The following is a 15,304-nucleotide window of genomic DNA, read 5'->3' as shown; positions in this document are numbered from 1 at the left end:
ACCATATTGAATGTGTGTACCTACGTTTGGGGACCAGGGATAGACTGGGATCGCCCCGCTGCCCGATGGAGTCCCTAACTGAGCTGACGGACTTGGTCTCAGGTTTGGCGTTGGAGTTTCCCAGGCTTGTGGTGCTGGGGGACTTCAATGTCCACTTTGGGGCCAATTTATCTGGGGTGACTCAGGAGTTCATAGCAGCCATGATGACTATGGGCCTATCCCAAAGGTTTTTGTATCCAACAGGGTTCCAAGAAGCCTTGGAGGGATTTAGGGTTGGCTCTGCTGGTGATCCTGTTGATGCCCTGGTGGAGAACTGGAACAGCAAATTCACCAAGGCAGTAGACATAATCGCACCTAAGCGTCCTCTCTGCCCCGCTTCAAAATTGGCCCCTTTTTGGCCCCTTGGTATACGGAAGAACTACAGGGGCTGAAGCAGCAAGGTAGACGACTGGAGAGTAGGTGGAGGAAGACTCGACTCGAATCCGACGGATTGCAAAATAAAGCACATTTGAAGACCTATGCTCTGGCAATACGGGTGGCAAATAAGCTATTCTTTTTGACCCATATTGTGTCTGCAACTTCATGTCTGGCGGAGTTGTTCAGGGTTGTGAGAAGGCTAGTATGTGCCCCTCCTCCCTTGAATCAGAATTTGGAACCATCTATGTAAAAATGGGAACATCTCTTTTAAAAAATCATTAAAAATCACAGAAGTGCCTGATTGCTTTGGGGTACGGCTGGCAGTTGGCAGCCCTGGGTGCCTACCACCCACCCCGACTTTGTGCCCCTAGCAGGCCGCAATCCAACAGGCAGTGACACAACTAAAAAGACACCAAGCTCCAAACCAAAAAACAACCACAGAGACAGACCTTCTGCTGCTGTGCCTGCACAACTGCAAAACCAAGCAAACCAAACCAAGAGACTACAGCAGCCACAAACAAGACCTAACAAAACAGTGCAAAGCAGTAAAAACCAACCTGGCATGCAAACTGCAAAGAAAGAGGGCAAGGCAAAAACACACCATATTGAAGGGGAACTTAAAGCAGTGCACCTTGTTTTTCTGCTCTTCTCTTCATGCATGTGTTTTGCCTGTGGGGGAAAGTGCCACAGACCATATAGTCACTGTCAACGTACATGTGTGTTTGGTGTGTGCATGCATGCTAGACTGAAGAGGGAAAAGAGTGGGGAGGGGGGCGCTAAATAAATTTTAAGGAGAAGAAAGTCTGGCTCAGAGGCAAGTCCAGTGGAGGCCACACACAATGTGGTGTGGCAGCAGACCACTTACTCCTCATTGCCGGTGCATGCGTGTTTGGTGTGTGTGTGTGCATGTGTGCCAAAACTAAACTGGAGAGGGGGGCCTAAATAAACACCTTTCACAAATACGTATATATACAAGTATATACAAATCCATGTATACAGCTGCAGGATTGTACAAATACATTATCTACAAGTATATACACACAACAGCTGTAGTATTTACACATCAACTATCTATACAAACCAAAGCTTCCAAAACACTATCTACACAAAAGAAAGAAACCTCCAGTCTCCACACCCACACACCAAAGACCTCCATGCACGGCGCACGTACACCCATGCACACAGCACTTCTACACATTTACAGCACATATTCACATACCTGCACTTTCATATATCTGCATACTTACAAATTTACATATTTACAGATCAACATATTTACAAATATATACAGTGCCACACTGGCACAACCGCCTAGTGTTTGTGTGTGCACCCATGCCCCTCACCCTGAGTGCTTTGGACAGGTGGAAACAGAGGCTTGTTCAACATTGGGTTACACCAGTGGGGGTATGTGTCCAGTTGTCATGTCACAGCACTAGCGGGCACACTGCGATATGGCACAGCTGAAGGAGAAAGGGGGGAAGGTAGGGATGAGTGGAAGCTGTCACCAGGCAGTTGACAACACCATGGGTCAACCATGGGCCAATCACTCACCCAGCTCAACATCCAGCTTGGGGAGGATGACCTTGAGGAAGACCAACTGTTTGACCAAGCCAAACCACTGGGCTGAGTTAGTGGGAGGAACTGACTAGTGCGTTGGTGCCACTGCCTGGGATGCTGTGCCACTGGACTGGGAAGAAGAAGGGGTGGGAGATGTAGGGCTGCTCGCACTGCTGCTGCTGGGTGTGGGTTGCACACACCGGGGGAGGGGAGATGATCACTTTGGACAACCAGCCATTCCACATGGTGGAGAATGCCAGCTTCTGCTGGCTGCTCTGATGGCTTGCCCCCGACTACCAAAACCCCTCACACATCATGTCTAGCAGCCAAGTGGTACCCTCCCTGTACTGGACATGCAGGGAAGTTGTGTTGGGCTTCTGTGTGCAGCAGTGCCTGACATCAGCATGCACTTCACTGTGGATCTGTGGACCAGTCCTAGTGGGAGGCACACTGTATTCCTGTTCCACACAGTGCACTTGTGGGGACAGTTGCTCTCAAGGGGACAGCTGGTGCTGGTGGCATGGCCAGCCCCTCCCATGCAGGGGAGCACAGGTGGGCTGTGTTGCATATACAGATGCTTGACATCGAGCATATTGCAGCTGAGCTGTTGATGGCCACGAATTGCTAGGTGGAGGAATGGCTGGCCAGGCGACCAAACCTTTGCAGTGGGTTCACGGTCACCGACAACACTGCCAACATTATAAAGGCGGCAGAGCAGGGTCAGACTGGGCCCATCTGTTGTACGGTGCGCACTTTGAACCTGGTCATAAGGGATGCACTTGGCCCTTCTGGGGCTGCAGCCAGGCGAGACATCCCCGCTGAAGGTGCTGGGTGCCATCTTGCTGCCGCCATGGCTGCTCTGGTGGAGAAGTGCCACAAGATAGCATCTTACTCCCACCAGAAAGGAAAAGAGTAGGCGTATGCTCAGGCAGTGGCAGCTTGAGCTGAGTCTACCTGAACACCTGATCCCTCAGGATGTTCCAACCCAGTAGAACTCCACCTTTCCCTTGCTCCAGCGCCTGGAGAAGCAAGAGCTGACGATCCATGCCCTGGCAAGGAAGTGTGGCTTGGAAGTATGTGACCTGTCCAACCAGGACTGGGTGCTGCTTCCTGAGGTTGTCTTGGTACTCGAGCCATTCTAGGTTGCCACAAGCAGCTTGTGTGCCAAGACAGCAACAATGAGCCAGGCTTTGCTCGCCGCTCTTCTCCTTGAGAAGATAATAGGCAAACTCCAGATCATGCTGACCACTGAGGAAGGAATCGCCTTGGCAGGTTTGCTGATGACTGGAGTGGTGGATCGGCTCAAGGGACACTTCGGTAAATTGGCAGAGCATGTTTTGTCCTGCCTATGTGACCCAAGGATGAAGAGCAAAGCAGTCAACCCTGACCAGCTGTCCTGGTGGTGGGACCTCCTGGTTGCAGAGGTTAGGCAAACAGAGGAGAATATTCTCTGATACATTTAATAGAATGGGTAGAATAATTCTCTGAAATATTCTCTTCTATCCTAAATAATGCAGGAGAACATTCTTTTACAAGTTTAGAGAGAAGGCTTGTGTACAACCAGGAGGAGGGTTCTGGAGCACCTACCACTAGTGCAATCCACCCCTAGCAGCAGTACTACCATCTCCGCTGCTCCCCAGACCAGCAGTGTGGTGTTCCTGGCAGGACCAAGTGAGCCAGTGCCCTGCCTCCACATTCCACCTGGTGGTTCATGGAAGGGTTCCACAGGAGGTTCCATGAAACCCGTCCATGAATTCCTTGGGTTCCTCTTGTGCCCACCAAGCAGTGTCCAGAGTGAGAGGATGTTCTCCATGACTGGGGGTGTGGTGACATCCCCATCAGTCATGCTTGGATGCTGAGATGGTGGAGCAGCTGGTCTTTCTCAAGGCCAGCTGCCCCCTACTGGGCTATCCCAAGTTGGCCATGGAGGGTGAGAGACTCATCATCACTGCAACACCACTGGCAGCTCACCCCATCCTGGCCATCATAGCCAGCCCCAGATGTGTCACTGTCTGCCCATTAGTGCTGCTGGCACACATAGGCATGCATGCACACCACCGCACACCATGGCCGATGAGATATGGACTGGTGCCCTGACCCATGTACCAGGCTGTCAGCTTGGACCTAGCACCAATCTGAGACCTTGGTGTATTATCCAGGCAGGCAGGAAGGGATGAACATTTGTGCTGGAGATGGGGAAGAAGAGAAGAAAGAAGACTTCTTCTCATGGGAGGAGATAACCTCCATTCTCCATGTCTGGCACTTCTTTCTCTGGTCGGCTCTACAGTCTGCAAACCTCATTCTGCATGGCAAGGTGTACTCACTCAGTCAAAATGTGGCTGAAGAGGTTGCTCTCATTGAGCTTAGTTTCTGGCTGCTAAGGGTGCTGCTGTGGCAGCTGTTGTAAGAAGTCATGTTTCTGTGTAAGAGAGCAACTTGTGAAGTTACTGCAGCCCAGGGCAGGCACACCGTGGCTACCTGGCAGTGGATTCTGGGTCATTGATTCTTTTTTGGACATCTTTAGACTATGTGTCTGGCAAAATGTGTTGTTCTGTGTTGGGAGGGGCTGTGTGTGCTTCTTTTCTGCTGTATTGTTTTTCAAGGCAGGGTTGCAAAATGTTTTCACTCTGTTTGTTTCACCCATAGGGAACAAGGGGGGAATATGAATCATCCCATTCAACACAGACACACATGTACACAGCCAGTGCCACCACTGCTGATTATGAGATAGGGATTGGTGTCCCTGATCTGTGTGTAAGGCTGCCAGCCAAGGCCCAGCACCAATCTGAGGCCATGGTGTTATCCAGACACAGGCAGACAGCACTGCCTACCTGCCATCCTTGAGTTGTGGTTTGGTCTGCTTGTGAGATCATGTTGATGTGGCGAGAAATGGACAGTGACAGCTCAGTCAGTGTCTCCCTCCCCACTTCCCACCATATCTTCTTGGTTATTGCTGTGAGATGAGCTCCATATCTAGCCTTGAGAGTAATTTCTGCTACATTACTGCTCTGGTCTGCTCTGCAATCTGCATTGCAAGGTGTATTCAGTCAAAATGTGGCTGAAGAGACATTGCTGTAGTTGAGCTTATGGCTATGCTTGCTGGCTGCTAAGGGTGCTGCTTCATTGTGGCAGCTGTTGCAAGTGAGGACAGAGTCATAATTATGTGTGAGAGAGCAACTTGTGCAAATGATGCGACTGCAGCGCAGGCACTGTGGCTAGCAGTGGGTTAACGTTCAGTGACCCCCTTTTTTGCCATCTTTGTTTGTTTTTGGCTAAATGTGTGTGTGCTTCTGTTCTGTGTTGGAAGGGACTGTGTATGCTTCTGTTCTGCAGTGTTTTTTGTTTGTTTTGTTTTGTTTGGGTTTTTTTTTTAAAGGAACTAGCAGGCAGGGCTGCAAACTGTGTGCTTTGCCCATAGGGAACAATGGGGAACTTGAATCACCCCATTGTTCCCCATGGGTAGGCCCTAGGGACTCCAAAATGGGTTGAGTGTTGGGGCATAACCCAACCTACCTAATAACCAGCCCACAAAGCAATCAGGGAATTTTTAATAGATTTTAAAATTTTATTTGGTTCAGTAGGTCATTGATTCAAAATTCAAAACTTCTATTCCTGCACATCACTAATTATTACCACTTGCACTGCCTGCCGGAGGAGTTGATTTGCTCCTGGTAGCACTGTCCTCTGGCTGTATCTTGTAAACAATTACAAAAAGCATCTTAAGTCCTCTCGCATTCTGAGGAAGCTAAACCCTTTAGCACTATGCCTAGATTGCTTGGAGAATCTGTGATGTTGTTATGAAGAATAAAAGCAAAAAACAACAACAACAAAACCATGAGAAAAATTCTTAAAGCAACATCATGCATATTGTTTGTGTACAGTGGCTGCCATGCTCAGGGGCTATTGTGGAAAGGGGTGCAGATCAGTGTTGCCCCTAAGGCACAAGGGGGCATGAGCATGCACACACAATATTTTTAATGTCCACTCAGTTCATTTTAGCTCCCACTCATGTTGAATCAGGAAGGCCTCACTCTGAATGCACATGCACACAAACTGCCTTGATATTGCCACCCAAAACAAAACTTATTCCACGCACCGATGAAAAAAAATTAGAGGGAACACTTTAATTCCCACTGGTGGGAAACTAAAGGCAAAGGGTTATTCCTCTTTCGCACACACACCCTTTTCAAGGCTAGGGAACCCCTTTACAAGTATACCCCACAAGCTGGTCCATGAGCTGGCTTGACTGGCTCGGCTCAAATCTGGACCGGATGCAAGCCAAACCAGCAAAACTGGTTCTGTGCACATCCCTAGTGTCTTGAAAGTCCCTGCAAGTATCTTGCTGACTTCCACATTCCAGTGGCTTTTCACATGAAGTTTCCATCAGTCAATTATATGAGAGCAAGAAGTGTAGTTCTGGTTACTTGAGTAACCAGAGGCTGAATCCCATCAGTGATGGGGACCCAACTTCATATGAAGCACTACCAAGCTCAAGCACTACCAAGACCCCTCAAATACAGAACTCCTGTAGTAGAGCAGGCATGTTAAGATAAGATAATAATGAGGAAATCACTGAACCTTCAGCCCTGTGCAGCATGATGTTTTTGTCTTGGCTGGTAGTTCCTTGCTGGTTTCATCCTCCAAAGGCTGAGCAATGGGTTCCATTTTCAGTACTGATCCATTCGTGTTGTCTGGGTCCATGTCCTCCAGTGTCATGATTCCTTAGCTTGGGTGAATTCCCTGTTTTCCACAAAGCAGATTTTCAGCTTATACTACTGACAGGACTTCCTTCCTTTCCTTTTACAGGCTTTTGATTCCACTGTCGAGTTTAGTTTTTAGATTTTAAGACTCTCAAATGCATCCAGACAGAAATTATGATTGTGAGAACCCCTGCTTCAGGGGCGTAGCAAGACCCCCGGGGGCCCAGGGACAAAATCTTTGTAGGGGGGCCCTACTATCACATGTGTGAAGCACATGTCCACCTGCCCCAAGCCATGCCCCCTGCATCTGACATCAGATGCTTCTTATCTTTGCCCCTGTGACAGCGGCAGGTGCTGTGGCTGGCCCGGTTTGGGCCTCTCCAGCTGTCCAGCATGCCTCTCTCTCTCTCGCCAGCCATACTGTGCTCCTGTGCATTTTGACTATGGACGTCACATGCCCATGAAGTCATGAACATGCAACTTCCATAGTCGAACTACGCAGGTGCACAGTTTGGCAGACCAGCGAGAAAGAGCGAAGCACGCCGGCTGGCCAGAGGCCCAGCCCAGCCACAACGCCCGCCGCCACACAAGGGTTGAAGATAAGAAGCAGCGGGGCAAGGGCAGGGGCCTGGTGTGGCAGGCCAGTCTTCTTGGGGGTCCCCTGGGGCCCTCTGAATCCTCTGGGCCCAGGGACATTTGTTCATGCTTGTCCAATGGACGCTACACCCATGCCCTGCTGTCCTGATCAAAAGTGTTGTGATAACTGGCAAAATATCCCAACTTGTGACCAACCAACCTGCATCGCTGCATGGAAGCTGCCAGAAAGAGGGTCAGCCAGTAAACCAGCTCCAGCACTGTACTTCCTGTGTAAGCCTCCTTACTTTGACCAACATGATGAACACTGTTATGGAGATGGTGCGCACTTCATCAGGGCTGCTGCAGACACATCAGGCAGCCCCAATCTGATTAACTGCAGCAGTGCTGTTTGCACAATGGCTCCTTCTCTACAGGGTCAGCGTTGCCTTATGTGTCTGCAGCAGCCCTGGCATGATGTGTACCATCTCTGTAATGGTGCACATCATCTCACCCCTTACCTTTAACTTGGGATGGGCAAACTTGGATCTCCAGCTGTTGTTGAACTACAACTCCATCATCCCCAGGCACAAATTATCATGGCTGGGGATGATGGGAGTTGTAGTTCAACAACAGCTAGAGGGCCAAGTTTGCCCACCTCTGCTTTAACTCCTTACCTTGCCTATGTTGAGTCTGAGCTCTGTGTTTTGAGAGTGCCATCTAGGTTGCAGTACCAGCCTGACTAAGCACTCAGTCAGCTGTCCCTAAGAGCTAATCATTGTCCACTAGGCCCTATAAAGCCCCAACTAAGAACATCTTTCTCAGTACAAGCATCTTGTCTATCCTTTATATATTTATACTTAAAATATTTCTACTCCACCTTTCATGAAAATGCTCAAAGCACCTTCCATTAAAAACAATTAAAACTCCAAGAGAAACAGAACTAATGGTGACATTCACAAGCAAAACACAAGATAAAACAATTTAAGTTAAAATACCAGGGAGGTTAAAAACTTAGCAGGTCGGCAGATCAAAAGAGAACAGTTTCCCACAGCAACAGAAGGCCACAAAACAGGAGGAAAGGAGTTTGGTTTTTTTGTGAGAAATCTCAAGCCTGTCCTTCTAATTGACCTCCAGTGCTGAATTATTACTCTCCTCCTTTTGTGTTCTCAGATAGATCTATCAGGGCCGGTCCACAATTGAGATGTAGTCAGTTGTCACCTCAACAGTGGGCTGGAGAAAATTCTAGTAGACCATGGATTCAAGGAAGCTGCAGTTTACTCCCATCTCTGCCAACCACCTCAGGTTGTGAAGAGTAACTTATAGTATGTTCCACTGGCCCATACCTCCTCCCTCTTGAATTTTCCTAACCTAGGATGGAAAAACCCAATCTTATTTTTCTAGGAGGGGAAGCAGTGGCTCCCATACTGCGGAGCCAATCTAAGAAAAGGGTGCATTTGCGGCTTCTGAGTCAGTCTGCAGCCCACTTGTGCTACTTCTGATGACAGAGATGCTCTGTGTCTATAAAGGAGTATGCCATCACACTTCTGGTGCTACTCCCAACTAACACACTCCTTAGCAGACAAAGACAAGGGGCATTTTCAGACAGCAGGCTTTACTCACAGTTTACTGTGAGGCTTTACTGCAAGTTTGAAGTTGCCCCCCCAAAAACTGACACAAAAAGTGGATTTTTTTTACCCCAGATATAAACTGGGCTACACTCTAACACACAATGAAAAACCCAAATTGTGTATGAAGTGCTCCCTGATAGCTCTCAGGGACTTGGGTAAATCTGGCCGATATGTGTGCACACATCTCCATTCCGGAGGAGATGAGAACTAAAAGCCGGGTGTGAAAAACCTCCAGACTTTCCGTCAAAAAGAAATATGGGTAGTCTGCAGAGTGACTCAGAAATAGCAAGCATGGCCCTCTCATGGGCCAATGGTTTCCTCCTCATTCTGAATGCTTGGTTGACCCTACAAATGGACTCCTGGCCTATGATTTGGCAACCACAATTTCATGGGTTATGGTAGTAATCTGTGGTTTCCTCTAATCTTATCTCAATTCCCTGAATCTAAAGCCCAAACTACATGTAACACTAAATGTGTAGTTTGGATCTGCAGGTTTTTTTTTTTTTTTTTTTTACTAAAATAGCAGACACGAGGGAGGGAGGGAGGGAGGGAAATCAGGACTGGGACCATGACTAGGTGGAGGAGACGTTAGCCCTCCCCACCAGTTGTGATCCAGATCCAAATGATCATTCTCCCAGGACTGTTCTTTCCCCCATTTGTATGTCAGCCAGTGCTATTTTTCCCATCTGAATAAAGAGAGCTCCTTGCCCAGGAAAAAAAAGTGGCCATGGGGGGTCCAATCCAGAGTTAAAGCTCCCTCCCTCCTGCCATGGTCCTGATCTTGATTGGGACGCCCACACCTGCTACTCAAGTTGGAACAAAACAAGCATGCCAGACAAAAGTATGCATTTCACATACGGTTGTTTGGCCTCTATGCTGCTGAAAATGAGCTTGCCTCCTCATGTCAATGATAGCCCCTGCTTATTAGGACCATCAAAGGCTTGAGATGGGAAGATGCTGAGATACAGATGTCATACAAACATAGGGAGCTGCTTTATAACAAGTCAGATCATAGTGCCATCTAATTCAGTATTGTCTACACCAGGGGTTCCCAACCTGTGCTGAACTAAAACTCCCATCATATTCAGCTACAATTTACTGTGGCTGGGGATGATGGGAGTTGTAGTTCAGCAACATCTGGAATACCACAAGTTTGGAATCCCTGGTCTACACTGACTGGTGGTAGATCTGCAAGGTTTCAGGGAGGAGCTATAGGGCATTCCCAGCCCTACCTGCAGATTCCAGGGATTCAACCTGGGACTCTATATATAAATAGCAGGTGTTCTTTCATCTCTGCTTTGCATGCAGAAGGTCCCAACCTCAAGAACTGGCATTTTCAGGTTCAGAAGGCGTTTCCAAGTTCAGGAGGATGCCAGCATGGCCAACAAGTAGAGTTAGGGAAGCTATAAAAGGGAAGAAGACTTCCTTCAGAAAAATGGAAGTCCTGCCCAAGTGAAGAGAACAGAAAGGAACATAAACTGGCAAAATAAATGCAAGGAGACAAATAAGGGATGCAAAAGGAGTTTGAGGAGCATATAGCTAGAAGTGTCAAGGGGAATATCAAAAATTTCTTTAAATATATCACAAGCAGAAAACCAGCCAGGGAGGAGGTTAGACCTTTAGATGATGAGGGCGTGAAAGGTATTATTAAGAAGGATAAGGAGATTGCAGAGAGGCTGAATGAGTTCTATGTTCTATATGGTCAGTATCCTCCTTCATGGTGGAGGATACTGACCATATACCCACTCCAGAACTGAGCTTCTCAGGCTTGGAGGCTGAATGACTGGGCCAATTTGAGGTGATGAGAGAGGATGTTCTAAACTGTCTTGAAAAACTAAAAATTAACAAATCACCAGGGCCAGATGGCAACCACCCAAGAGTTCTGAAGGAACTCAGTGTATAGAGCCTTACCGATTGTCCTAACGTCCCTGAATGTGTCTAATCTCCTTTTCAAGCAACTAAACTAGTGCCCAGCATTCTATCCCATATCAGTGAACTCCATAAATTATGGAAGGATGGAGCCTGCCACCACAATCCCAGTCCCCCCCTGCAAAGGATCCCCTAGAGCAAAACGGGGACTATGCTTTTTCAGGGACAGGTCCCTGAAAACAGGAGATCTCCTGGTCAATAGGGAGAATTGGAGAAAAATGCTTTAACTATTTTTCCTTTCTTGGCTGTTTAGCTCTATTTACTGTCTCGAGAAACACTAGCTGTCCTCCTCCCACAAAGCTAAGGAAAAGCCAATCATAGGATAAAAAGATAAAATATTATCACAAAATAAAGAGAATAGCTGATATTGTAGGCAGGGGTTTCCCAAGGTCCTCTGGCACCTGAAGCAAGGTGAGAATGCTGCCTTGCCCCATGACCTTGGTGGGGGCCAGCCCCCTTTCCAAACCTATCCCTGCAAGCTTTGAAAGTCACAGGGAGGAGGGAAAGTTGCTGTACCCTCCTCCTCTTTTCTCATACTCCTTGCAAACTTTGCAAGCATGAGGGACACTCCTTGCAAAACTAAGGGTCAGATCAGTCTGATGGCAGCAGTAGGGGGCATCTCGCTGCCCTCCTGGTGTCCCAGTAGATCTGCCATCTGAGGTGACTGCCTCACCTTGCCTCATGAAATGGATGCCCCAGACTGTAGAATACTGGCCTCTCAGCTTAAAATAGTCATAAAATATAGCCCTCAAATCATCTTGCCATTCAAGAGCCTCTCTGAATTCAAGGAAACTATTCTGAAGTAGGTGGTTTGAGTAGTGCTGGGCTGGACTCTTACACAGACCTTTGAACATCTCCAAGTGACTCAAAGAACTGGACTGGTATTGAACACTTATACAGTGTCTGAGGACTGGTTCAGACATACATCAAGCGAGGGCTTGTGGAAAAGACAATGCTCTTCCCAAAGATAACTAGTATTGCTTTTCTCACCCCAAGAATTGTACCTGCCTGTCAAAATCCATTAGATCATGGCTGCACAACATCAGCCCTCCAGCCTGTTTTTGGACTACAGCTCCCATCATCCCCAGCCACCGTGGCCAATGGCTAGGTATGATGGGCATTGTAGACCAATATCTGCAGGGGAGGGGTGTGAAATTGTGCAAGCCTGCATTAGTTCAATGTCACAGATCAAGCAACCAAGGAGAATTTTCAAATTGTCAGGTTGCAACTTTACCCAGAAATTCGCCAACGAGGCTCTTCGTGGCATAAAGATGCCAGTTTATCAGCAGGCTAAGCAGCTGTTAAAGATACAGCTACAATAGGAGGTTAAAAAGTTGGCAACCCCGATACTTCTTGGTGGAGGCACATCCCACTCAGAGTTCTGAGGAGAGAGCTCCCAGCTGATACATATACTTGTATGGATCAATCAACCCATTTTCTCTCTGTGTTCTCTGGAGCCAACAGATTCCATTCGGTCCCAAAGCATGGCCTAAGGGCGCAAGATACAGCCCCTTTGCTGAAGCTAAGCAGGTCTTGGTGTGGCCAGTGCCTCGCCGGGAGACCCACATATGCCACCCTTGGGGATGGGGCTGCAGCTCAGTGACAGAGCCCCTGCTTTGGTCCCGGGTACAATTCCAATTTGGTCCCAGGTGCAATTCCAGTTTGGTTCCGGGTGCAATTGCTGGCATTTCCAGGTAGGGCTGAGAAAGAGCCCCAAAGACCAGGTTGGGCTGGGAGAGATTTCTGCCTGCAACTTTGGAGAACCACCTGCCTGCTCTGGTTCTGGTATCACACTAGGCTGGGGATACTGAAAGTTGTAGTTCAACACTAGCTGGAATGCCAGGTTTGCCTACCCGTGGTGTAGACAATACAGAGCCAGATGGACCAATGGTCTGACTCAGTAGAAGGCAGCTTCTGATGATCATTAGGGAAAACCAGCATGTAAGTATTTGATATTTTTTAGCAACAAATGCCCTCTAATATGTCCAGGGTTAACCAACATGCTCTATATATGAACAACTGAAAGCAAAATGTAACTTACCTGGGTCATGAGTAACTGAGCTGTAGCTATGGTATCATTTCATATGCTGTTGGGCACTTCAGTTTCCTCTAAAACAAGGAGGTTCGGAGATCACCAAGGGAAATCATTAACTTCCTCAATTTCCAAACAAACCAAACCAAACCCAGTGTACCTCTTCTTGTGCACGACCATCCCGCCCCCTCCACAGAAATCCATGCGCTTCTCTATGGAATTAACAATTATCTAGGCAGAAAATGTTCAGAATGTAATCTAGGCCTTTTTGCAACCTTGCGTTGAAAACACCCCATGGTTTGTTTGGAGACAGAAATGTTCATTGTTTCCCTAGGCTTTGTTCTTCCCTTTATCCAAGATAATAAAAAAGATGTATCCAGCTAATCAGTGAAACAAGAAATAAACAGGAAAACTGAATGTCTCTTTTGGATCTGGCATCTTGGATCTAATCAAGAGTAGCTCCCTTTGTTGAACTGCAAGGATGTTTGGGAGCTATACTGTATGGCTAGTTTTAGATGGGAACATATGATGCTTCAATAGGGGGCTGGCTTATTTATTTAGCACATATGATAAATAACGTTTCATATGATACCATTTTTATCTAAGTTTCCCCCCAAGCTCCATTATTATTTATTTATTTATTTATTTATTTATTTATTTATTTATTTATTTATTTATTTTACACAGTCAGACAGGTGTTATTGACTGGTTCGTTTTATCCAGACATCGAGTCCTTCCCAAGGACCTGGGATGCCAGAATTTTATTGTCAATGTTGTTGCTGTTGTTATAGGTATCGTCGCAGAATATAGGCTGTTCCCGGTAAAGCTGCTTTTTGTAATTGGCTAATGGTGATTTCTGTGGCCCCTATGGTGTTGAGGTGCTCTTCAAGGTCTTTTGGGACTGCACCCAGGGCGCCAATTACCACTGGGATTATTTTGGTCTTTTTCTGCCACAGCCTTTCAATTTCCATTTGTAGATCTTTGTATTTGGTGATTTTTTCTATTTCTTTTTCTTCTATTCTGCTATCCCCTGGTATTGCTATGTCGATTATTTTGACTTGTTTTTCTTTCTTCTCGACTACAGTGATATCTGGTGTATTGTGTGGTAGATGTTTGTCTGTTTGTAGTCGGAAGTCCCATAATATTTTTACATCTTCATTTTCTTCAACTTTTTCAATTTTATGGTATTATTATTATTATTATTACATTTATATCCCGCTCTTCCTGCAAGGAGCCCAGAGTGGTGTAGTACAAACTTGAGTTTCTCTTTCACAACAACCCTGTGAAGTAGGTTAGGCTGAGAGAGAAGTGACTGGCCCAGAGTCACCCAGCTAGTATTATGGCTGAATGGGGATTTGAACTCGAGTCTCCCCGGTCCTAGTCCAGCACTCTAACCATTACACCACACTGGTTCTCCCCAGCGTGTTAGAATTAGTTAGAAATTAGTTAGATGTTAGAAATTGTGGGAGGGGGTCATCTTACATTCAGAATCTTTTCCCTTTTGGGTCAATACAGCTTTTGAGAGAATACAGGGATAACTTGCATTTAACCTCTCTTTATAAAGGGGGCTGTCTTACATTCAGAGTTGTTTTCTATTTGAGTAAACATGGTACTTATCTGCTGGCCCTAAAACATGCAATCAGGATGTATGCACAGCCTGAGCACACGTTCGTATCCTTCCTGTTGGCACATCAGGTGCATTTCTCCTAATTATGTGGGCAAAGAGGCACCTTTTTAACGTGGCGATTCTCTTTATTTTGCAGGGGGAGAGTAACTGGCCACATCCACCCCCAGCACAGGACCTCCAGTGACTGTTGCTGGTGTCTATCTTATGTTTCTTTTTAGATTGCAAGTCCTCTGGGGACAGGGATCCATCTTATCTTATTTATTTATTATTTCTCTATGTAAACCGCTTGGAAACGTTTGTTGAAAAGCAGTATATAAATAGTTGTTGTTGATTGTTGCTGCTGCTGCTGAATAATCAGCCCCTCTGCTAGTTTACACTTGTATTTCTTGCATGTCTTAACCCCTGATAGCTGAGTGAAGAGGCATCTTTTAAAATGGTGACTCTCTTATATGTACTAACATGGGAAGAGCAACTGTCCTAAGAACTAATAAAGGAAATTTAACGGTGAATTTTATTCCCAGGAGCAAGGATTTGCTATGGGCAATCATAAGCATAAGGTTAACCAGAGAGAGTCAGAAGAACAGAAGAACAGCCCTGCTGGATCAGGCCCAAGGCCCATCTAGTCCAGCATCCTGTTTCACACAGTGGCCCACCAGATGCCTCTGGAAGCCTACAGGCAGGAGTTGAGGGCATGCCCTCTCTCTTGCCCTTGCTCCCCTGCAACTGGTACTCAGAGGCATCCTGCCTTGGAGGCTGGAAGTGGCCTTTAGCCCAACTAGTAGCCAATGATAGACCTCTCCTCCATGAAATGATCCAAACCCCTCTTCAAGCCATCCAG

General features: G+C 46.9%; 1 protein-coding gene across 2 annotated transcripts in view; it reads right to left on the bottom strand.

The window, feature by feature from the left end:
- LOC128327384 (solute carrier organic anion transporter family member 1B3-like) overlaps positions 1 to 13,084 on the bottom strand; it is a 48,697-nt gene extending 35,613 nt beyond the window's left edge. The window contains exons 1-3 of one of the 2 annotated variants that reach the window (XM_053256186.1): positions 13,000 to 13,084; positions 12,849 to 12,916; positions 6,553 to 6,714 (exon numbers count right to left, since the gene is read on the bottom strand). In XM_053256186.1, coding sequence (XP_053112161.1) covers positions 6,553 to 6,690 — 138 coding nt within the window. In that variant the 5' untranslated portion in view covers positions 6,691 to 6,714; positions 12,849 to 12,916; positions 13,000 to 13,084. Of the gene's footprint in view, positions 1 to 6,552; positions 6,715 to 12,848; positions 12,917 to 12,999 lie in introns of those variants that run through there. The other variant, XM_053256187.1, reaches the window with a different exon arrangement.
- Positions 13,085 to 15,304: the final 2,220 nt, after the last annotated feature.

The sequence above is a fragment of the Hemicordylus capensis genome, chromosome 5 (genome assembly GCF_027244095.1).
Source record: "Hemicordylus capensis ecotype Gifberg chromosome 5, rHemCap1.1.pri, whole genome shotgun sequence".
NCBI classification, from domain to species: domain Eukaryota; kingdom Metazoa; phylum Chordata; class Lepidosauria; order Squamata; family Cordylidae; genus Hemicordylus; species Hemicordylus capensis.
This window is presented reverse-complemented; position numbering and strand designations above follow the sequence as displayed.